Here is a 23,598-nt window from a genome sequence, read left to right as displayed (position 1 = left end):
CAGTTTATGAACGCTTCAGTTTATGAACAGACTTCCGGAACCAATTACACCCATGCTTCGGGTTAAGTACGCTTTAGGTTGAGTACTCCGCGGACCCGTCTGGAACGGATTAATCCACTTTCCATTACTTTCAATGGGAAAGTTCGCTTCAGTTTATGAACGCTTCAGTTTATGAACAGACTTCCGGAACCAATTGTGTTCATAAACCGAGGTACCACTTTATATTATACATTTCTGGATAAGCTTGTTTAAACCATGGAGGAAAAGGATAGCAATGATGGGACAGGCTTCTCCTCTATGGATTAGTCTAATCCTTTTTTAAAGCTGTCCAAGTTGGTGGCAATTGCTGCCCCTTGTGGCAAGGAGTTCCAAAGTTTAACTGTGTTCTGCATTCAGAAGTGTTTCCCTTTGTCTGTCCTGAATCTTCCAACATTGCATGTCTACAGATTCTAGTGTTACGAGAGAGGGCTCTTCTTAGATTAAGCATTTATTAATTTGCCATAGATCAGAGTCTTGGCTATATTTTCCTGTTACTACGACTGCTTTCCGATTTGTAGCCACATGGGGAGAGTAGTATGTCAGATGAGCAAGGAACCTAATGGACATATTAACTGCAAGGAAGGATGGCCAGAGGCCTGTTAAATGGTCGAAAGCCTCCTGGTTATGGTACCGTAAATACTTCACCGATTCTAATTTCAAGCCCTGATCCTGCACAGATCAATTTTTTTCCCATGGTGCTGCTGCCGCCGCCGCTGCCAACTCAAATATTCAGAGTGTGACATTGCAGTGGCTCAAATGGGCGGGTCGGTTTTAGAGGATTTGGAAGCGTTCAGCCAGCTTCTTATTTTTGCCCTTTTCCAAGGAGCAAAATTATATTTAGTTCAAAGAAATTCTGGTAAGGAGCCACGTTCCTTCCTCGGCACTTCCACAGCCAAAAAGCAAGCAATGGGGAAGGAAACATGGTCAAGTTGATAGGAATGAAGAAAGCAGCTACCTTAAGGGATTTTCTGGTCGCTGCTCTTATTTTACATCCATTTTGAGATGTAATTGGATGTTCACAGCCTGTTCTTTTTGCATTTCGTTGCCATTTGACCTCCTTGCATACCACTTTCTCTTCTTACACCTGTGTGTACTGCCAGCAGAGGATAACACTGCATTTGTGGGAGTATGCCTCATTGGACATGGTTGGGATTACTTCTCAGTAAAACTGTCCTTGCATGGGGGTCTTGTGCAAATGCATATAGAATTGCGGCTCGTACTTGGGGAAATCGGTTCCACCAAAAAAGCAGGGCTGTTCTCCAAGTAAAACAGTTTAGGGATTTGGGTGCGAAAGCGCTGACAAAATTACTGCAGCTGAAATGATATAATAAATATATAGTCAGCTTTTCAACCATAGGATGCATTGAAAAGATGTGGTTCTCTGCCCACCCCTTGGCTAGTCTGTGACTAACTATCCGGATTGCAAAGACTGTAAGGGGCTAGTTAACCTTGTATTAAAATGATCTTACACAATTGCATCCTCTGATAGTGGAGCAAGTCTAGATAGGCTTGGGTTCATGCCACCTTTTGCATGTAAAAACGTCTGAAATGTTACTCTCGCTAGCAGAGCAAGCAGTGCGTTAAACGCCCACCACATTCTGCTTTCCTCATTATTTTGCAAATGTGTGTGTTACAATCTGCTGAGCCACAACATTAAATTCTGGCCTGATTTATACCAAGGCTTGTTGCGGAGGGGGCTGGATGAACGCAGGGAGTATGTCATGCCAGAAACTATTGGCATGCTCTATAGATTTGCGGTGGATAATACTCTGAGGAATATGCATGAGGGTCTGCTAGCTGCGGCAATGCTTGCATCTGGTGTCATTGATTCAGTTTGAGATTGATGATGCTCCTTTGCTGGAAAGGACAAATGCCATATGAAGTCCGCCCCTGAATTTAGGAGTCCAGCATTTATAAACCCTCTGATTTAAACCCATGCCATCTTATATGTGCATGCACGAAAAGTGATTTAAATATATATATATGTATGTATTCCCAGAAAATCTAGGGGCATCTCGACGCTCTTATCAGATGTGGTTTTCACATGTTGCAATGTGGGTTCCTGATTACAGTGGCCATGAAGTCAATGAAGGGCTCTTAGTACATGCTCAGGGGCACACTTGGCTTCAGCCAACAACATGTAGATGTAAGAAAACCCTTGTGCATGTCAACCCCTTTGAAATGAATGGGATGCACTCCTACAGTGGAATGGTACGCTGATCTGAATCATGCCACCTTCATCTCTGATGGAAAAAAGACGTAATGACGTGCCTCTGTTTTTAGCTTTAAACTGGCTTAAGAAGAAATGTGTCCAGACCGTAGTGTAGACAAGCTGGATGGTACCTCCTTTCCTTTTCAGGGTTCCTTTTATCTTGGGGGTGTCCATTTCATGCAGAAGGTCCTCAGGTTCCATCCCTGGGACATTGAGTTAAAGGATCAGCTTGCAGGTGATAAGAGAGACTTTGCCCCGAGCTGCTGCAAGCCAGAGTAGATGCTCAAAGGCTGGATCTACAAAGGTTGTATCCACAACATGGTTCCCCCTCAAAGAATCATGGGAAGTGTAGTTTGTTAAGGTGTCGAGAATTGTGGCTCAGGCAAGCTACAGTTCCCAGGATTCTTGGGGAAGAAGCCATGTCTGTTACAAATGTTGTTAATGCATAGTTTGGATGTGACCCAGTACACGGCAGCTTCCCATCATCCTGTCCCATTAGATACTCTCGGCATTGTTTCACAGGTTGTTTTTAAGTTGAACATCATTAATGCCATGAGCCTTACAATTATGTCTAGACAAGGTGGTGTTCTGAGCATCTAGAAAGACCAGCCTCTTATCCATGCCGTCTCCGTTTTATATCAACAGGTCAAGGATGTGGTTGGGTACGACACGCTGGGACACTGCTTTTTTACCGAAGATGGTCCCGAGGTACGCAATACTTTTGATCACTGCCTTGGACTCTTGGTGAAACCGAGCACCTTGCTGCCCTCTGACCGAGACACAAGGATGTGCAAGACGATCACAGAAGGAGCTTACCCAGGATACGTCCCCAAACCTAGACAGGACTGCAAGTGAGTCAAAAAATTAACCTCTTTAATTTCCTTTGGCTTACAGAACTGATTTGCCAGGTGTATCTTAGTGTACCATTACAGCCCATTGGGGAGCTTCTTATGCCTATACCTTGCCTGAAAAGGGAAATCATCTAAATTCCACTAAACTTCTAAATTGCATCTCTCTCTCCCCCCATGAGAATTACAGCCAAAACGAAGCATTTTTAGTCCTTCAAGTCTCAGTGGGGAGAGACTTGGGTACACACTCAAGCGAGAGTTTTCCTGGTTATAATGCTGGCGCTTCTCCTGTTTCCTAATGTTCCTTTCACACAGCAGTACTTGTTGTGTTAGGGAACTGTGACTTTTTGACCGATATACAAGCATGTTGTGCTAAATTGCATTCACACCTGTGGACGTAGTGTGACACAACAACAAACGCCATTAGACGTCGCTGCTCCCCCACCCTTTCCATAAATGTGTGCTTCTGCTGGAAAGAAATGTATGCTGGGATAGCTCCCTGACTTTCATCACTTTGTTCCCATTGATTTTTTTTTCTGGAAGCAATTAAACATGGAAATGAGTGCGGTTCTTCCGCCATATTCTGCTAGATCCCTGAAAGTGATTTTTGCATTGTATGAAAGCTTGAATATAATGTGTAAATTATTATTTATTGCATGGCAACCCAGGTATACCAGTGTTTCAATGTTGGGGATGTCCACAGCGTATGTCACAGTAAAGCGTATGTCACAGTAAACGGTGGCAAAAAAAAAAGGCCTTGTATACCTGGGACTCAGCTACATTAGTCAAGAAGCAGCATTTTGAATGCATTATATGTGACGGATATAGGACTCCTTTGAGTTGTTTATGACTCAATTAGGAGCCACTAATTTACCGCCCGGCACGCTTTCTCTAGCGTCTCTGCTCCGTAGACCCGGGCTGGCAGTAAAACACACAGCAGAGCCTTCTTCTTCTCTCACACAGCGAAAGCTTGTATAGCCGTTGGATAAAAAGCCTCTTAAGAACACACAGAGTCCAAGGTGTTCTAATAACTACTGGAGTTTATTTTAAAGAGAAAATAACAAACAACCTGGTGAGAGCGCAGACATCTTGCGACCGTCTCCCAGGCAAAAACGAAACCAACTGATACACACAGAAACACTTCTGGCACATTCTGTAATATGATCTTCCTCAGTGGTCAGGTGCTTCACAGTACACAGTTAACCCCTTCGGTTACTTGTTACTCATCACATTATAAACATGTGGCACCAGAGAGCAATAATAATAATAATAATAATAATAATAATAATAATAATAATAATAATAATATCTAAGCAATTTTCCATAGTGTTCCCCCCCTTTTGTTATAACAATTTAATTTCTGACTTATTTATAGCGTTTTATTCCTGAGTGTAGATCCAACCCTGGGCTGCTACGTAATATGTGTTGTGATCTACAAGGGCTGCCACAAAGCCTAACAAATTAATGGGACTGTTTTGCAAGTAGCATTAAGCCTAAGTATGGCTATGTATAATTGTGCAAGCATCCAGATACTTGCAGGAAAAAATCTCTGCCGCTTTAATCCTCCTCCAGCCCTGCTGTTGTGAGCTAAGCCATGTGTTAATATGGCTGGTTTTGTGGTTTGTCATGCTCTAAGACAAACCATGAGTCAAGAGCAAACCTTAGCTACAGCTTGTAACTTATCTGGATCAAGATAAGGCAAGAGCCCAGATTTGCATAGAACACCAAGCCAAATAATGGAGGAGCAAAGCAGGTGTGTGTGGTTTTTTTTCCTTGCAAGTACCTGTGCTCACACATCCACTCCTAGCTGTGGTTTGGCTCAGCGTTACATGCAAACTATATCTCAATTTCATCATAGGATTGTGTATGAGATTTGAGCAAAACGATATATTTTTTCAAAAAGGGAGTTTGGCTGGAAACAGACACATTTTATGGCATTATGTTTTAATAGCCATGTGAATCCTGGGAAATAGGATCTTCCTGCAGCCAATAGGAGCTTCCTGCAGCCAATTGGAAGCCATGCCTTGGTTTCTGAACGTTTTGGAAGTCAAACGGACTTCTGGAACGAATTCTGTTCGACTTCCAAGGCACGATTGTAATGCCCGGCCCTTTGCACACTCCATTTGGGAATGGTGTGTTTTTGTTTGTTTTGTTTACACTTGTCTTTTCCTATCTAACCAACAGTGCAGTCTCTACCTTCTGGCTGGCCAACCCACACAACAACCTTATAAACTGTGCAGCTGCAGGATCCGAAGTGAGTACAAAGGGAAACAATTGCCTAGTGGTGCAGCAATAAAATTGCTAGCACATTTGCAGAGCTGAGCAGGGTCTGGTATGGTTTCAAATTGGATGGGGCACTGCATTTTGAGATTCCTGCATTGCAGGGGTTTCTGCTAATGACCCCCAGGGTCCCTTCCAACTTTACAATTCTATTATTCCAGCTGGAATATCCTTGGGATTCTAATTCTCCACCCCACTACAACCCTTCAGGGAGCTGATGAAACAAAAAGCTGTTTGGGGCTGTTCTGAAAACCAGGCACAATGCCTTAATACAGTTTGGGGTGGAAACAAAATCCTGACTCATTTCTTTTCCACCTGCCTTGGTGAGTTCCCGTCGCTCTGTCCCAGCTCCTGCCAACACAGCAGTTCAAAAGCACGCCAGTGCAAGTACATAAATAGGTACTGCTCTGGCGGGAAGGTAAATGGCGTTTCTGCGTGCTCTTCTGTGCGCTCTGGTTTCCGTCACGGTGTTTCTTTGTGCCAGAAGTGGTATAGTCATGCTGGCCACATGACCCAGAAAGCTGTCTGTGGACAAACACCGGCTCCCTCAGCCTGAAAGCAAGATTAGTGCCACAACCCCACAGTCGCCTTTGACTGGGGTCCTTTACCTTTGTCCTTTGTCTAGGGGTCCTTTACCTTTACCTTTTAGATCTCGGAGCACAATTGTTAGCATTCAGTGACCAGATCAATTAGTGCGAGGACTTTTGGCTGTGTAATAGAACTCCCCACCCACCACTCATAGGGCTGTCATACGTCCGGGGTGTCCTGGTTTTTACTTTTTGAAATATAGCAACCCCACCTCTCATCTCCCATCGCTGTTCTGGATCCCGTCCCCCATCCCCAACCTTTAAGTGCCGATTTGGGGAGGCCATGGGACACACACAGGGAAAGCAGAGGGCAAGTTCCCTGGCAGAAGTGGCAATCCTTGTGCTGGCAGAATTCCCAAAACGAATGGTTGTACTTTGGTGGGGCAGGGCAAGCTTTTGCTTTGGAGGGAACAATGTGCAAGCTTCTGCTTTTTACTGTTTTTAACATCTCACGTATCCAAAGTCTGGCATAGGCTGAATCTGCTGTGTTCCCTCTTGCAGGAAACCGGGTTTTGGTTTGTTTTGCATCACGTACCGACGGGACTCTCTGCAGGAATGTATCCCCCTGGCTACTCTGAGCACATTCCAATGGGGACGTTCTATAACAATCGGGCACATTCGAACTATCGAGTGAGTACACATGCAATTGGAAATTAAGTTCCTATCTTCTTTTTCCAAATGCTGCCCCCACCCCCACTTTTCCAATCTGTGTGTCAAGCCATTATTGGCCACCGTTCCTGCTTCCATAATATCAACAGCGTACATTCTCCTCCTGCCCCACTTCAAGCATTTTCATATACAAATGCTGTTTTTAGTTAGCTCCAACTTTTGGCTCTAGATGGAGGAGAGTGATGGATAAAGAGGCCTTTTTCTCTTTTAAATCCCAGCTGATTGTTGCACGCTGTTGTCTGTATCTGTAAGTTTCACTAAATAGGCTTGCACACACAAACATGTGGTGTTTCTCAAATGCCAAGATCTGTTGAAGCAGCAACCAACGTGTGTGAGACACAATGAGTACTGCACTCAGGACCCAAACTAGACAAGGTGTTAAATGCATTAATTTATTTCATGTGTCCAGTAGCTGGATACCCCCAAGGGGGTGAAACTAGACATGCCGGGGGGTAAATTATTCATTTAATGTGTTGTGTAGTTTGGCCTTTTGGTGAACAGGGAACAAGTAGGTGCTGAAACAATTATTCAGTCTTCTTGAAAAAGGCACATAGTAGATCTCGTAGGGGGCTTGGCCTGGGGAATAGTCTCAAGGGGCAAATAGAGAGCCTGGAAAGTCCGCATTTGGACCCTGGGCCAGAAGCTCCTCACCTCTGCTCTCTAACATAGCTTGTTATTATGGAGAGCTGGTAAACATTCAAACCCTCAGGTGCATTAAAACAAAATGATGGTACAATGTGCTTTGTGCTAGACAATGTTCCAAATTCATTTGCTGGTGTAAAGTGAATGCATTGAAAGTACGTGCGTACACGTATATAAGTTTGCATGCTTATATATTTCCCTCCTAAAGATTTGGCTGACAAAATCCTTCCCTTCTTTCCAGGCTGGAATGATCATTGACAATGGAGTTAAAACAACGCCAGCATCTGCCAAGGACAAAAGGCCCATCCTGACTCTGATCGCAGGGAGGTAATCTGATTTTGATCGGTTTTCTTTGGAAAGTAAAGTCCTCTTTTTGCAGCTCAGGCTGGGGAATGAATGCTGATCATAACCGTTATAACCTTTTAATTGTTTGGTGGATATTTATGTGTCTGCGTGGAGGGGGAGATTTGCAACAGATCCATATACATTCAGCCACATCTTGAGCATGTGATTTCCCCCAAAGAATTCTGGGTAATTTAGTACAGTTCTCAGGATTCTTTGGGGGAAACCCAGGATTCTTTGGGGGAAAAGTCATGTCCTTTAAAGGGACCCCTGACCATTAGGTCCAGTCATGACCGACTCTGGGGTTGCGGCGCTCATCTTGTGTTATTGGCCGAGGGAGCAGGCGTACAGCTTCCAGGTCATGTGGCCAGCATGACAAAGCCGCTTCTGGTGAACCAGAGCAGCACACAGAAACGCCATTTACCTTCCCGCTGTAGCGGTCCCTATTTATCTACTTGCACTTTGATGTGCTTTCGAACTGCTAGGTTGGCAGGAGCTGGGACCGAGCAACGGGAGCTCACCCCATCACGGGGATTCGAACCGCCAACCTTCTGATTGGCAAGCCCTAGGCTCTGTGGTTTAACCCACAGCGCCACCCACGTCCCAATGTGTCCTTTAAATGCTGTTAACTTTCCTTCAGCCAACTCCCTTCTTCCAGCAGGATTTAATGCCAGTCTTTTTAAGTCCTTACCTTGTTCCCCTGCCATACCTGCACCAGGTTCTCTTCTAGCCCTCAGTGTTAAACCTCTCCCTGCGGATTTACTTTTGAATTTACACTCTGCACTTCCATTTTTTTAAAAATACAGCAAGGCGGGGTGCAACATATAAGGATAAAATCAACAAAAGAGCCATAAAAATATCAATAAAATAAAAGTTATTTCTGCTTGGTATTATTTTATTGCTTAAGTTATTAAAGCAGAAGTTAAGTCAATCCCTCCTCCTGCCAGCCTATAAATTGACAATACAATAAAGCAGCTTTACAAACTAAGGTTTGCTGGAAAGGCAGCTCACCCCCCTGGAAGATATCCATGCCAATGGTGTTTTTATGTAATGATTTGTATTATAAGTCTGGAATGTATTGCTGATATCTCTGCCCCCCTCAATATTTCATATCCGTTTTCTGAGTCAGACCTTTGGTCCATTTTGCTCATTGCTTCCCACACTGGCGGGCAGCAGCTCTCTGGGGTTTCAAGCCTGGCACATTCACGGCCCTACCTAGAGATGCTGGGAATTGAAGCTGGCACCTTCGGGATGCAGAGAAGATGCTCTGCGCCTGAGGTCTGGCTTTTCTACTCTGCCCTTTTGTGTCATGGGTTCAGAGTATTCAAAGAATCATAGTCGGAAGGGCCCCTGAGGATCATCTAGTCCAACCCTCTGCAATGCAGGAATATGCAACCGTCCCATATGGGGATTGAACCTGCAACCTTGGCCTTATCAGCACCCCGTTCTAACCAACTGATTCCTTTAGCATCAGTAGCTTAAAGTTCTGCCTTAAGCTTTTTGAGGTCCATAAATTGAAACAACTCACCTTAATTTGGATAATCATCGAGCTTACCGTGACTCATTTCTAGCGGGGAAGGTTATTTGTGGGACCAGCTCCATATTTGCATCCGCGTGTAGCTTCAACGTAGGCAAGGCAAGCCCTATTAATCAGGGAATTGCTCTTCCCCAGCTGAGAAGGCCACAATCGGATTGCAGTAACCCTGCCAAAATAAGGTTAATTTTCTGGAACTCTGCAGGTTCCCCTTTCCCAGTTTAGCTCAAGAGGTTGGTTTATTAAGTGAAGCAAATGGGCTTTCTGCATATCTGTCAGCAAACGGAGCGAATCTCTTCTGCCTGCCTTGCTGAGTCATGAATTCTTTACTCTTTAGCGTTATCTGTACGTAACGCTATTAATCCGCCGTGTTTGTCCAAGCTGCATTGTGATCCACGGAGGGCAACCCCTTTCACTACAGCCCAAGGCAGCTGAAAGGAATAGATAGCATCCCAACTTTCCCCCTCCAGGGCTACCTCCGTTTTCTTCCACCAGAGTGGCAGCTGTGGGGGAAGCTCTTCTTACAACTTCCTTTTGCTGCTCCCCCCTCCAACAGCTCTTCAAAACGCCAAGAAAGTGTTTTGTGTTGCTGTGACGTGACATTAACACGTTTTTGTAGCTTGGATAGGGAACTGGCCAGAGCAAATGTCTTGGTTAATCTTCAGAAATGCCTCGTTTGCTCGGAGCACACAGGCTTTTCATCCAATGTTCAGTTGTAGAATTTGACTACACCTGAAAGTAGCCTAACTTGGTGGGCTGCATCTTTCTGTGGGTCCCTATCTGGTCCTTGCCTCCTCTCAGTGGACAAGCAATGCATAATACCTCTCCAACATTTCTCCAATGAAAATAGGAACGTCTTACATAATAATAATAATAATTATACTCCGCCCATCTGACTGGGTTGGCCCAGCCACTCTGGGAGGCTTCCAAAATATATTTAAAAACATAATAAAACATTAAACTTTTTTTTAAAAAAAAAACTTCCCTACACAGGACTGCCTTCAAATGTCTCCTAAAGGTTGTCTAGTTACTTATCTCCTTGGCGCTTGGGGAGTTGCATAACTCAATACCCTCCAACATTTCTGTGATGAAAATATGGACGTCCTAAGGAAAAGCGGGACATTCCAGGATTAAATCAGAACCTGGACAGCGTCTACAAATCTGGAAAATAGGGACGTTTGGAGGGTCTGGGAATGTCGCAGGGGTGACAGGGGACCTCCCGTGGTGAAAATTGGTCTGTAAATATTGGAAATAAATATGCAGTATGGCCATAGAAGCGCCCCATGTTACCAGCTCTGAAATCTCGAGGGCCAGTGCTCTCCATGTTGCTAACAGCATTTCCTTCCACCTGTTGCAATTCCAGATACAGCCCGCATAAGGACGCTGACCCTCTGAAGCCCAGAGAACCTGCTCTCATCCGACACTTCATTGCTTACAAGAACCAGGACCACGGCGCCTGGCTGAGGGGAGGAGATGTGTGGCTGGACGACTGCCAGTGAGTGTGGCCTCAGTTCAACCCTCCAGAGTTCAGCTGGGTGTTTATGGCGAGCAGAGGGCTGTGTGGCTAGGGCTGTGTTGCTTGTTTATTATAACGCTCCGCATCTTTCATCCGGCGGAGATGAACGCAAAGGAAGGCAACCAGGAAGAAAGCAAACCACCTTGCCGTCTTGCAGAAACAAACCCCTGAGCACGAGGGTTGTCGAGTTGTTTGTGCACATACGTGTGTGATCGAGACCCGTTACAATGAGCTGCGGCAGAAAAGGGACTTTAAATAAACCTTTTCTGCTTGAGCCTGAAATAAAATATAAGCAGCTGGGCCCAATGGTTTTGTTTTATGTGGTAGCGTGTTATTGCCAAAAATTCCAGTGCCAGGGAGGTAAGACATAAGACAGTGCAGCTTGGAGAAGGGCTGTGTAAATAACAGGCGGTTAGAGAGTCTGGAAATGGGAGCAGACGCTTCCTGTCTTCTCCTTCTCCGAGACCAGATTGTCAGGTTGTGCCCTGCAAGTCTTACCTGTCTGTTGCCTGGCTGCAAAGCTGCCCCTCCCCCATCCAGCAAAGAAAACCTTTAAGAGCTTAGGATCCTTCCTTATACTGGATCTGACCACTGATCCAACTAGCTCTGCACTGTTTCCACTGGCAGGCCAGCGGCAGTTCAGGGTTTCCTGCAAGGGACCACCCCAGCCGTAGCTGGAGATGCCAGGACTTGAACTTTCTGCTACGGCCTTTCTTCTGTTAACCTCCTTGCCTTTCTCTGCCTCTGGCCCTTACGCCCCTTGTTCCTTTGCTACCTGCTCCAGAGTCATATCAAAACCATGCTTCAAATCAAAAACAGGCAGGAAGCTTTAGTTACAGGTAGGTTGCCGTGTTGGTCTGACATTAAAGGTAAAGGTAAAGGGACCCTGACCATGCTCTGGGGTTGTGGCGCTCATCTCGCGTTATTGGCTGAGGGAGCCGGCGTACAGCTTCCAGGTAATGTGGCCAGCATGACAAAGCCGCTTCTGGTGAACCAGAGCAGCGCACGGAAATGCCGTTTACCTTCCCGCGGTAGTGGTACCTACCGTATTTATCTACTTGCACTTTGACATGCTTTCGAACTGCTAGGTTGGCAGGAGCTGGGACCGAGCAACAGGAGCTCACCCCGTTGCAGGGATTCGAACCGTCGACCTTCTGATTGGCAAGCCCTAGGCTCTGTGGTTTAACCCACAGTGCCACCCGCGTCCCTAGTCTGACATAGTCAAAACTATGGTCTGACATAGTTGAAACAAACAAACAAAAAATTCCTTCCAGTAGCACCTTAGAGACCAACTAAGTTTGGTCTCATACCAATGACAAACTTAGTTGGTCTCTAAGGTGCTACAGGCAGGAAGCTGCAACCTTCCATGATTTCTGACTCTGTGGAAGTGGAGGGGAATCTAAAGGTGACCCAGGGACCCAGGTGGCGCTGTGGGCTAAACCACTGAGCCTAGGGCTTGCTGATCAGAAGGTTGGCAGTTCAAATCCCTGCGACGGGGTGAGCTCCCGTTGCTTGGTCCCAGCTCCTGCCAACCTAGCAGTTCAAAAGCACATCAAAATGCAAGTAGATAAATAGGAACCGCTATAGCGGGAAGGTAAACGGCATTTCCATGTGCTGCTCTGGTTTGCCAGAAGCAGCTTTGTCATGCTGGCCACATGACCTGGAAGCTATACGCCGGCTCCCTCGGCCAATAATGCGAGATGAGCACGCAACCCCAGAGTCGGTCACGACTGGACCTAATGGTCAGGGGTCCCTTTACCTTTACCTTTTTAAGGTGCTAGAGGCAGGAAGCTGCAACTTTCCATGACTTCTGCCTCTGTGGAAGTGGAGGGGAAGCTAAAGCAGGGGGCAGGGAACCTGTCACGCTCTCAGATGTTGGCAGACAACAAATCCCATCGTCCCTGATCATTGGCAACGCTGGTTGAGGCTGATGTGGAGGTGGGGGGGGGGAGGGCTGCAGGTTCTCAGTGTTAAAAGGGAAGAGGAAGCTCTCATGTTTGCAACCTGCCAACTTGAGAGACGACCAGTCACATGTCTGAAGGCTTTCATCCATTTTCCCCTGCAGTAATGTGCAGGGAAAGGCAGGTTTTGTGGGAAAGGAAGCCACTGGGAACACTGCTCTCCCAACAAATTCAATTTATCTGGCACAACCCCAAAGTTAGGGGGCCTGCACCAATGGCAGCCGGTGCTCACAGGGACTGGTAGCGCAGAAGGCAGGGGCAACAGCCGCCATTGGTGCAGGGAGTGGGCAGAGCCAGAGCTAAAGAGGGGCATAGCCAGCTAATTCTGACAGAGCAATGGCGCATGTGACTCAAGAGACAGAGGCTTGACAGTTGTCTCTCCATGCAGCTTTGATTTCACGCCACTGTTTGCAGGTGACAACCGCACCTGGACATTTCCGTGCTCCGGACTCAATACCTGCAAAAATGGCTTTTTGATGCATGCTGATGGTGCTGAACTAATGATCCTTAACTATCACCTGCGTTTGCAGGTAATGCTAAGCCCAGCCACGATATGTAGCCAAGGTTGTTCTTAACTACGGATTGTGGTAGAGGAAGAGGCAGCTGAGCCAGTATCCTGGGTTCAGACAAATATGCCAGGCCAAATCTCACCTTAAAAGACTTGCGGGAGGAATAAAGTGAGTGTGAGCTCCTCTCTGGAGGCCAGCATGTTTGTGTGGTCCTGGTATGCCATAGTTTGGCTTTCTGCGACGACTGAACCAAGCCAGAGTACCATACAAATAAGTAAAATCCGAGAAGGGTTATCTAACACTGCAGCCACGTTGTTGCTTCCAACTTTCTTCTGTTTAGCTGCCGTCTCCCCGCTGCCCCCAAATGTCCTCCTAGCCAAGCAGCCCTTAATATCTCAAACCCTTCGGCAGAGCACAGAAGTATTTTCCATGTTGTTAAGTCTTTGGCAGAGTTAATTTCGGCAAAGTTCAAATCGGCCTCCAGCTCTCGTAACCTAGCGTTTTATAGACGTGGGGTTTCTAGCCATTTTAATATTTGTTACTGTAATATATTACACCAGAACAATATATGCTAATGTGAATTGCAACACTCAACCTCTTTCAACACTGACTAGACGGCCCTGGAAGCTGCAGGAATTCTGTACAAACGGTAGTCGTGTGACGTCTCTGCCCTCTTGTGGCATAATAGCATCAGGGAAAGCAAATCTCTTTCGCCCCTCTGCTGTGCTTTCAATAAGTCACATTGATAATTTCCCTCTGTTCAGAGACATTTCTGCAGTCTGTGGAATTACTCCAGAGCAGGGATAGACAAATCTTTCCATTTGTTTCTCTAAGCTTCCTATTTTTCCAGTCTTCAGTTGTCTACATTTTCACATCAGTTTTAGATTTTTACATCCTCATGAAAATTCATTAGCGTTTAGTGTGAATTTGTCCCTAATATACAATTTTTGCAAAGCCCATTTCCCTAATATTTTTGTCATATTGCTTTCACTGATATGTGCATTTTCAAGCACACTTTATGCACCATAAGAAAAGCAAATGCCTCTTATTTCTACATAATAAATGGGAGGGGGGGAAATAACCTGCATTGAAAGGAGGTGACCCAGTTTCTCATGTGTCACAGCCCAGTCTTGAACCCAAGACCCACCAGGCATCTGTTCTAAAGTTCTCTTTTCCTTGCAGGTTTGCTGATAATGGCATCGGGCTCACTTTGGCCAGGTAAGTGCTCCTGGCGCTTCTACGTTTTCTGTATTTTCACTTGCATAAGATGTTGAAAGCAGGATTTGACCAAAGCACTTCTGCTAACGTGCAATTCCATCCCTTCTAGTGGCGGAACGTTCCCCCACGACGACGGATCAAAGCAAGAAATAAAGAACAGCCTCTTTGTAGGTGAAAGTGGAAACCCGGGGACAGAAACAATGGACAACGATGTCTGGGGACCTGGGGGCCTGGACCACAGCGGACGGACTCTTCCCATTGGCCAGTGCGTCTTAAGTTTCTGTATTTACCATTTTGTTCAGGTTTCCAGGAGAGTATAGGGCTTTGCTTCCCCCCACCCACCCACCCCAAATCACTGTGGATTCAGAAAATGGAAAAAAGTTTTCCTCCCACTCTCATAACACTAGAACTGGGACATCCAACCAAGCTGAATCTTGGTAGATGGAGGGTGGACAAAAGAAAGTACCTTTTCACAGGGTCTGTATGTAGGCTTTGCCCATTATTCTCTTTCTGCTAGCGCAAGGGTTCTTAGCCCAGTGGGCAGATGAATTTTATGTTGTGCAACAGAGGGAATCCTGTTGTGCAGAGTGCACAACTTCACAATAAAGTTACCAGCAAACTACTTGTGCATTCTCTTGTGCAACCATGTCCCACAGGCCCAAACATTTCACCAATGGAACAAGCATTCTGCTGAGTGACTCTTAACTTTGCGTTATGTTGGATGCAACCCATCTTCTCCACCCCCTCCCCTTATTCCAGAGTTGGTATTTAGGGTTTGGCTTCATGCCTAGCAGGCTCTGGAGTGTCCTGGCCAATTTAAAACCACCTCCGACAAAGAGCCGCATTTTTATTTCATGTCTTTTAATGGCTCTATGTTTAATGTTGTATTTCGGAGCTCATTAAGTCTCTGTTTTGGGGATGTTATCCTTGCAATGAATGAATGAATGAGTAATAAAGCAGCTGACCACTTAAAAGACCAGAGCCCAAGCTCAAATTTTGCTTTTGATTGGCTTGCGGATATTATTCCTTTTTTAGGTCAGTGACCTAACATTTCCCCCAGAGCTCCTTCTAAGAATGCCAAGCAAATAAGTATGATCCAAGGCATGAGAGACCCCGAGTTGAACTTGTTCAGAATCGCACGGTTTTCCTCATATATATATATATAAAGACCTAGCAGATTATAGAAGCTAGTTTTTCCAGTGGAGTGTGAAATTGTCAGCTGAAGCCCATGTGGAGCTACAATGCAGTCTACGTTTACAGTGGTAACTCACTGCAAGGAGATTAATAACTTCATCTCTCTATCTCTTTTTTTAAAAAAAACAAAAACGTGCTTTAGGAATTTCCCCATTAGAGGCATTCAGTTTTACGATGGGCCCATCAATGTCCAGAACTGCACCTTCCGAAAGTTTGCTGCATTGGAAGGCCGCCACACCAGCGCTTTGGCGTTCCGCCTTAACAACGTTTGGCAGAGCTGCCCCAACAACAACGTCACAAACATATTCTTTGAGGACGTCCCGGTGAGTTGGCTTTCAATGCGGGCTCACCATCGCAGGGCTCAGTGCATGCGGAGGGAGGACATTTTGCAACAGAAGAATTACATTCCATCATTGGCTACCTTCTGAGGGTCACATGGCAGTGGTGGGCGGGGCAACAGGTGCACCTCCTATTTTTGTACGGTGGGCTGTAGGCTAGCCATACAAAAGTCAAAGGTTCCTATGTGTACACCTCTCCAGGAAAGCAAGAAGCCTTATTACAGTTTAAGGACACATTCCAGCCAGGCTAAGAAACTGGAGAGAGGGGTGGTCTGTGAGGAAGGTGTGGCCTGTAAGGAGGTGTGGCATAAAGAGAGTCCTGAGGACTAGAAACCTTTTGCTCCTGGGCCTGTGGTCCCCCACCCTTGGCTTAGCAAAATTATTATCATTAGTGAATTTAGTATTACACTCGTACCTTGGAAGTTGAACGGAATCTGTTCCGGAAGTCCGTTTGACTTCCAAAACGTTCGGAAACCCAAGCGTGGCTTCTGATTGGCTGCAGGAAGCTCCTGCAGCCAATTGGAAGCTGCAGAAGCCCCGTCCGACGTTCGGGTTCCAAAGAACGTTCACAAAGTGGAACACTCACTTTCTGGGTTTTTGCCACAGCAACTCAAAATGACTTACAATATTTTAAGCAATACATACATACATACATACATTAAAACTAGCATTAAAAAAAACTGCTACATTAAAACTTCCTACCCATGCAAAAAGCCATAGATAGTAAAAAGCCACAGGCCTGATTAAAAGGGGGTGTTTTTTGTGCCTAGCATCTAAAGATATGTAACATTGGAGTCAGGTAAACTTCCCTGGGGAGAGCATTCGACAAGCGAGGTGCCACCATTGAGAAGGGCAGTTCTCATGTTGATGCTCGCCAGACCTCGCATGGAGGGGGGCACACAAAGAAGGGTCTCAGATGACAATTCCAGGGTCCGGCTGAGTTCATGCGGGAAGAGGCTTCCCTTGAGGTCCTGCACCAAAGAAGACTTCATAGGTCCAAGCCAGGGCTTCACATTGGGCCTGGAAACTAATTGGTAGGATTTCAGGATGGGTAACCCTCAAGCTGTTTTGAACTCCACAATCAGTCCCAGAGTCCACGGCCAAGAATCCAGGACAACTCACACAGGGCTGCCATGTTCTTTTCAGGGCAGAAATGGACTGCAGAAAAATAGGAAGCTTCTGTGTTAAGCTCTGGACTTTGGGGGTGGGGGAGCTCCAAGCAGTTACTAAGCTATTGGTTCAGAATTAATTGGTTAATGTGTCATATTTTCCCTTCTGTTCAGATAACATCTCGAGTGTTTTTTGGAGAACCAGGACCTTGGTTCAATGGGCTGGATATGGATGGGGATAAAACATCAGTTTTCCATGATGTTGACGGCTCTGTATCTGAATATCCTGGGTCGTATCTTATAAAGGAAGATAATTGGCTGATTAGGCACCCAGACTGTATTGATGTCCCTGACTGGAGGGGTTCGATCTGTAGTGGTCGATATGCACAGGTAAGACTGATGGGCGTGTTCAGAATTTGGATCTTGCTGGCTCACAGTTCTTTTGCAGTTCTGGCCTTGACAGCAGATCATTGCTGTGGGATTACTGGTCTCTCCCCTATGCATGATCCCTCTCTTCTTCCTTAAAGCTCTTTAAAAGGAAGTAAGTTTTGCTTTGCTTTGACTTCAGGTGTACATCCAAGCCTACAAATCAGCCAACCTGAGAATGAAAATAATAAAAAACGACCATTACGGACACCCTCTGTACTTGGAGGGGGCTCTGAGTAAGAGTGCCCACTACCAGCAATATCAGCCTGTGATCACTCTACAAAAGGGCTACACCATCCATTGGGACAAGACTGCTCCCGAGGAACTGGCTATCTGGCTCATTAACTTCAACAAGTGAGTGTGTGGCCCGTTAAAAAACAGCATTTCGATCCAGGAATATGGCTTCCAAGTTGCTAAAGAAAGCCAGGAAGGGGTGGTGGTGGTGGTGATGTTATAATAGCCATTGCATTCTTCCAGGCCTGACATCATTGTTCCAGGAAACCCTCTGCAAGTTTTACCATCTTCTCACCTAAACATCCAAGTCCCCTTAGAATGGATGTAAAGAAGTCATGAGATAAATATTCGAAGCACTGTGTGGGCCAAGTTAATCTCTGACTCATAGAAGGTGGTGGCTCGCTACAGAGGGATTGCTCTGTATTGCTATAAGGGATCTTTAGATTCTTTGGAATCGACTCTGCCCAACATGTAAACATTTAGCCCAGGCATGTCCAAAGTCCGTGGGTTTTTTTTGGGGGGGGCTAATCTGTCCCGCCAGTCGATTTAATCTGGCCCCCATGGCAGTATATGTCCTGGGGTCAAATCCTTTAAAAAGCAACTTCAATCCTAAAAAGCTCAACAATTCAATCCTAAAAAAAAGTTCAGCAACTTTGGTCGGCCCTCTGGCCCTCTTTGAAATTTTTTTAGCCAGTTTGGAAGTAAATGTATTTTATTTTTGGAGTGAGTGGGATTTGACTTGCGACATGTTTCATAAAAAAACATAAGTCATAGAGCTTGGGGTTGTTATTGTTGCAATCATCATCATTATCATCATCATTATCATTTTAGGAATGACTGGATCCAAGTTGGGCTTTGCTATCCTAAAGGGACGACATTTTCCATTCTCTCTGACATCCACGATCGCCTTTTGAAGAAAACCAGCAAAACAGGGACATTCTACCAGGCTCATGAGATGGACAGGCTTGAGTATCGATATGCTTCCAAGGGATACTACTATTGGGATGAGGACACTGGGTAAGGAAAGAGCAAGCATGTCCCATGTCCTAAAGCTCTCTGAAACACAGAATTGTTTTGGTGGATTGTAGAGATGTGTTGGGTGCAGGGTTGTTGTTAATGGATGCACAAATGACATCCTCGGGTCTAGTCTATATGCCATCTTTCAGATTCAGCTCTGGTGGCAATTTCCCTGTCTTTGGTGATCATTCCTCTTCAACAAGTAAAGCCATGCCATTTTGGATCCCTCCTACCTTGTTGCAGTTTTGACCACCTTGTCATATGGAATGATCGATTTGCATAAGAATGTAAATTGGGGATCAGCCCAACAGCCGAGTCCAGCATCCTGGGCTCACAAGAGCCAGCCAGATGACCCAATGGGAAAGTTTTGAAAAGAAAAAGCTGGGCATCAGTGGCAGTGAAGGGACTGGGTGCCGGCTGGGAGATTTCGTCCAAAACAGCTAGAGGGCGCCAAGCTAGTGTAGTCTTGTCTTACATACACACTTGTAAATGTCAAATTTCTCTAATAATATGAGATGTTGCAGTTGCACCTGGAAGTGAGAATGATGTATAGGAGAGCACCTGCCTGGGATGTATAGAAATGCTTGTATCAATGGGCCACATCATTCATTTAAAGCACACCCAATGCACATATAAAGCCCCCCCCCCCAAAAAAGTTTCCCCCTTCCAGAGATAAGTTTCAACATCCTTAACAAACCGGTTCTTTGGCAAGAACAAGGCACTTTAATGGTGGTGCAGTGGAAGGGTTTAATTAATATCTGCCATTTCCAGGATGAGCTTCGTCCCGTTCCAGCTATGGCGGCATCACAGTCAAGGATGCTCACGGCTCTTCCATCTTTTCCCATAGGTTGCTGTTTCTCAAGTTAAAGGCTCAACACGAAAAGGAGCCATTTGCCTTCTGCTCCGTCAGAGGTTGCGAGAGAATCAGGATCAAAGCCAACATCCCCAGGAAAGCAGGGTCCAGCGACTGCCAAGCGAGAGCCTACCCAAAATATGAGGAGCAACCTTCGGTGGATGTGCCAATGCCCAAAAAGTTGCCAAGCACACACCTGGTAAAGTAGCTGATTTACTGTTGCCATTTGCCTGGATCTTTGTTTCCGATTAAATCTGTGGATAATTTTCCTTCTGGAAGCTCATCAAACATACGTCAGTCCCATTTTATGGGCAGTCTTATTTTGCCCACAGTGGAAAAACAAGATTCCTGTTGAGAAACTAGGAAGCTGCTATGTACTGAATTAGACCATTAGTCCACCTAGCGTAATATTGGCTACACTGACTGGCAGCAGCTCCTCCAGGGTTTCATCTTTGCTATGTGCTACCTTTTTAAAGGTCTGGGGGAGTCCTGGGATTATACCTTTAGGGTACGGGGAGCAGTGTACAACAGCTCTCCTCCACTGGCTGTCAGAAGCTATTGCAAGAGGGGGTCCAGAATGCTCTCCATTTGCCCCCAAGCATTCTGAATGTCCCTTGTCATATTTGTAGATCATTCCACGTAAGACTCCCCAAAAATTGCCAAGGAGTTAAATTCCTGGCAAGACATAAACTGGGGATGCCTCGTTTAAAATAACATTTTGAGGCATTTGAACTGAACCACAAAATTTGAGAGCGTAACTCCCAAAATAAATGTATGTTTGAAAAAAAAGCATGTCTAAAAGAATGGTTCTGAAAGTCAATAGAAATACCAACTTTATTTTCTGTTTTAAACCAGAACAAGGACCATTTTGTAGAACTGAAGCTGGACAGCTACAAGACCAAATACTTCCATCTCAGGGATGATTTTGCGTATATCTCAGTAAGTCTTTCTTTGCTCTTGAGTATTTTTAACACTCTCTTATGTTTTAGAAACTTTTCATTATATTTTAACATAGCCAAAAGTCATCTTCTATGGGACACAATTTGTAACAGAATATATATAAAATACGCAGTTAATGAAAGAAACTTGAAATAATTGAGAAAACTAACAGATCTAACCAAGGCTTATCTGGAAGAATCTGTATTTGTTCCTGAATTCTTTTAAAGTACTGTTGAACAGAATCTGAATGGATTTCGTATTACTAGCAAGGAAAGTTGATATTTAGAATTGGGCTTAATTTTCTACCAAGTCATAATTAAAGCTGGACTTTGATGTTTGAATTTATACATGATCACATGCTCCTTGGTTGCTATAAATATTATTTTTTACATTTTGCTGCGATTTGGAACCAGTCTTATTTTCATAGCAGCAATCAGCTTGCTGCCGATTTGTTGCTTTCTTGTCCTAATGCCCAACAAGACTGCCTTAGAATCAAAAGGGGGGGGGGAATACCCTGTAAGTTTTTAATATGTCACCATTATTCAGTTCTTTGGTCTGTTGGGACACCTCACCAGCCTGTTTTGCCACATCATTTTCTAGTAATACTTTTGAGTATTACTTGTTCAAAAATAAGTTTTTATGGGGTTGCTAGATACTTTATATTTCATTTCCCTGCCCCCTTTTCATCAGTGTTTCCAGATGCTTAATACATATGGAAATGGGGTGTGTGAAATACATAATTTTTGACTAATTTCCAGTGTTGCACCGTAAATCAACAACACAAACTTAAATGTAAAAATTTGAAATTTTTCATATTTTGAGGTCTGCCTCTTTTTATTTTCTTTCCTTTCTTTCATACACTATATTTCAAACCAACCTCTACTTCTGAAAATCCAGAATTGTCAACTGTTACTGCTCTGGTCTCCCTGATAAACAGCAAGAACTGATTTGTTCCCCAGGTTGACGGCAGGAAGTTTTATCTCTCCGAAGATGGTATCCAAGTAGTTGTGATCAATGGGCATGATGGGAGAGTTGTTGACCGGATGAGTTTCAAAAACTCCGTTCTACAAGGAATCCCAGCACAGATGATCAATTATGTCAGTAACATTCGGGAAAAGTAAGTTGATGGGAAATGAGGGCATTCAAGTTCTGGCAAAGTGGATAAACGCTTTGAGCAACATAAAAAAAGGGTCCTGCAACAAAGTTTGATGGAAGCTTCGCCCCCTGTCCCTTGGATCCAGATCCAACCACTTGTGGGCCAAAAGGTGTTGAGGAGGGAGTGTCTCTTACTGGAACCTTACATGTAATACTTTGAACCGTGCAGGTGGCTCCTTATATTAGTGTGCTATGTATATGGTGCTGAGTGTTCTACGTTGTCAGCTTTAACAACATAATTATATGTTTTCTGGACCAGAAGGGTGGAGAGGCAGAAACTGAAGCACAGTGGGTGGGTGGGTGGAGCAGTGGAGTTCTGGATTAAAGCAGGTGATTAGCACTCCTCGAGCCAAACCAGGCAGAGACAGTGAATGGCTACACAAAGTCCGCACCAAACAGGGATGCAAATGTTCTGCCGTTGCAAGAGGAGAGGCTGGCCAGGAAGAGGGAGAGCATGAAAATAACTAACTATAAGAAGGCTTGAACATCTTAACAGGTTCAGGCTTGCATGTGGAAGAGAGAGAGAAAATCTTAAAGGTGGCACACTCAACAGAAATAATGGGCAATGGATTATGGGAGGTGGTGTGGTCTGTGCCATCAACTCATGCATGCTGTTCTTGCTACAGGGCCAGCACCCTCATGGCAAAATGGAAGCCATGAGGGTTTCAGAAAGTTAGTGTGGAAAATGTTTTTAAAATGAACACGTTTCTGACCCAGACCCGGCTATGCTATGAAGCAGAATTCACTCTAAAGTGTGTTAGGGCTGTTCAAGGACTTAGTTCAGTCTGCATTTTTAAGCAAACCAACCTGATTTGCACTCCTCAGACTAATACGTGGATCAGAACATATTTATCAATACAGTACATACAAAACAGACATGAACCAGAAAAAGGACTTGATTTGAGGGTGGAAATTGCCCCACCCCGATCAATGTTAAAGACAGGTGTGGGAAAACCCACTCTGCACTAACCCTCATTTAATAAAACGTACCAACTGAGTTACTGGGGGGGTGGTTTTAAAAAAAAACCTCAATGTGGTTTACAAATTCATTCTGAGTTATGCTTTTTGATATGGTATTGGATAGGCATTTGCTGTATCAAGGCAAATGGCATCCAGAGAGATTTTTTTGGGTGGGTGGGGGTTAAATAAGTCTGTGTTCTGGCACATTCTTGTGCTAAGTTATGTATGGAACAGCCAGAAAACCCAGTTTTTGTAGATGTAGCCTAACAAGCCATATGCATAGCAGCCGTGTGATTAATGTAGGAACATTTATATAATATAGCAGTTAAATGATTCCTTGTTTGAGTTTACACAGCAGCAAGTGGATTGCTAACTTGTTTGAGACCTTTTAATAATTATGCCTTCTACCTTCCTGCCTTCTTGGTTGATAATCCCTTTTGTCCCTCTTAAGGAAAAATACACATGAATCTGAATGTTAATAACATAAACTCCTTTACTGTAGCTTGAGTATTGAGCACATACTTAGGTTACATAACATATAAACTATATACTAGATTAGGGGTACTCAAACTAAGGCCCGGGGGCCGGATGTGGCCCAATCGCCTTCTAAATCCGGCCTGCGGATGTTTTTACATGAGTAGAATGTGTCCTTTCATTTAAAATGCATCTCTGGGTTATTTGTGGGGCATAGGAATTCATTCATATTTTTATCCAAAATATAGTCCAGCCCACCACAAGGTCTGAGGGACAGTGGACCGGCCCCCTGCTGAAAAAGTTTGCTGACCCTTGTACTATATATTAGTGAGTCCTAAGAAGACTCCATCAGAGCATTTACTACTTAACACTCCTATCAACAGCAGACCAACTGACTGTCACATAGAGGCAGTTAGTCCTCTCTTATAATGTTGGATTTGACTGACATATCCCACAATTTTCTCATTGCTCCTGCAAACATTATACATACCAACCTTTTCTGATAACAGACGTAAGGTGGCCTCATTGGACGTGTTTGCTAA

The 23,598-nt window shown here is 44.8% G+C and overlaps 1 protein-coding gene across 1 annotated transcript in view; it reads left to right on the top strand.

The window, feature by feature from the left end:
* Nucleotides 1–23,598, top strand: part of CEMIP (cell migration inducing hyaluronidase 1) — a 158,811-nt gene that overhangs the window by 132,681 nt on the left and 2,532 nt on the right. The window contains exons 14-27 of the mRNA XM_035132099.3: nucleotides 2,897–3,102; nucleotides 5,284–5,353; nucleotides 6,468–6,596; nucleotides 7,519–7,604; nucleotides 10,517–10,648; nucleotides 14,322–14,357; nucleotides 14,467–14,622; nucleotides 15,694–15,874; nucleotides 17,173–17,388; nucleotides 17,567–17,778; nucleotides 18,490–18,675; nucleotides 19,523–19,727; nucleotides 20,384–20,467; nucleotides 21,427–21,584. Coding sequence (XP_034987990.3) covers nucleotides 2,897–3,102; nucleotides 5,284–5,353; nucleotides 6,468–6,596; nucleotides 7,519–7,604; nucleotides 10,517–10,648; nucleotides 14,322–14,357; nucleotides 14,467–14,622; nucleotides 15,694–15,874; nucleotides 17,173–17,388; nucleotides 17,567–17,778; nucleotides 18,490–18,675; nucleotides 19,523–19,727; nucleotides 20,384–20,467; nucleotides 21,427–21,584 — 2,057 coding nt within the window. The remainder of the gene's footprint in view (nucleotides 1–2,896; nucleotides 3,103–5,283; nucleotides 5,354–6,467; nucleotides 6,597–7,518; nucleotides 7,605–10,516; nucleotides 10,649–14,321; nucleotides 14,358–14,466; nucleotides 14,623–15,693; nucleotides 15,875–17,172; nucleotides 17,389–17,566; nucleotides 17,779–18,489; nucleotides 18,676–19,522; nucleotides 19,728–20,383; nucleotides 20,468–21,426; nucleotides 21,585–23,598) is intronic.

This window comes from Zootoca vivipara, chromosome 13, assembly GCF_965207765.1.
Source record: "Zootoca vivipara chromosome 13, rZooViv2.hap1.1, whole genome shotgun sequence".
NCBI classification, from domain to species: Eukaryota; Metazoa; Chordata; class Lepidosauria; order Squamata; family Lacertidae; genus Zootoca; species Zootoca vivipara.
The sequence above is the reverse complement of the archived record's forward strand: the minus strand, read 5'-3'. Positions and strand labels throughout refer to the sequence as shown.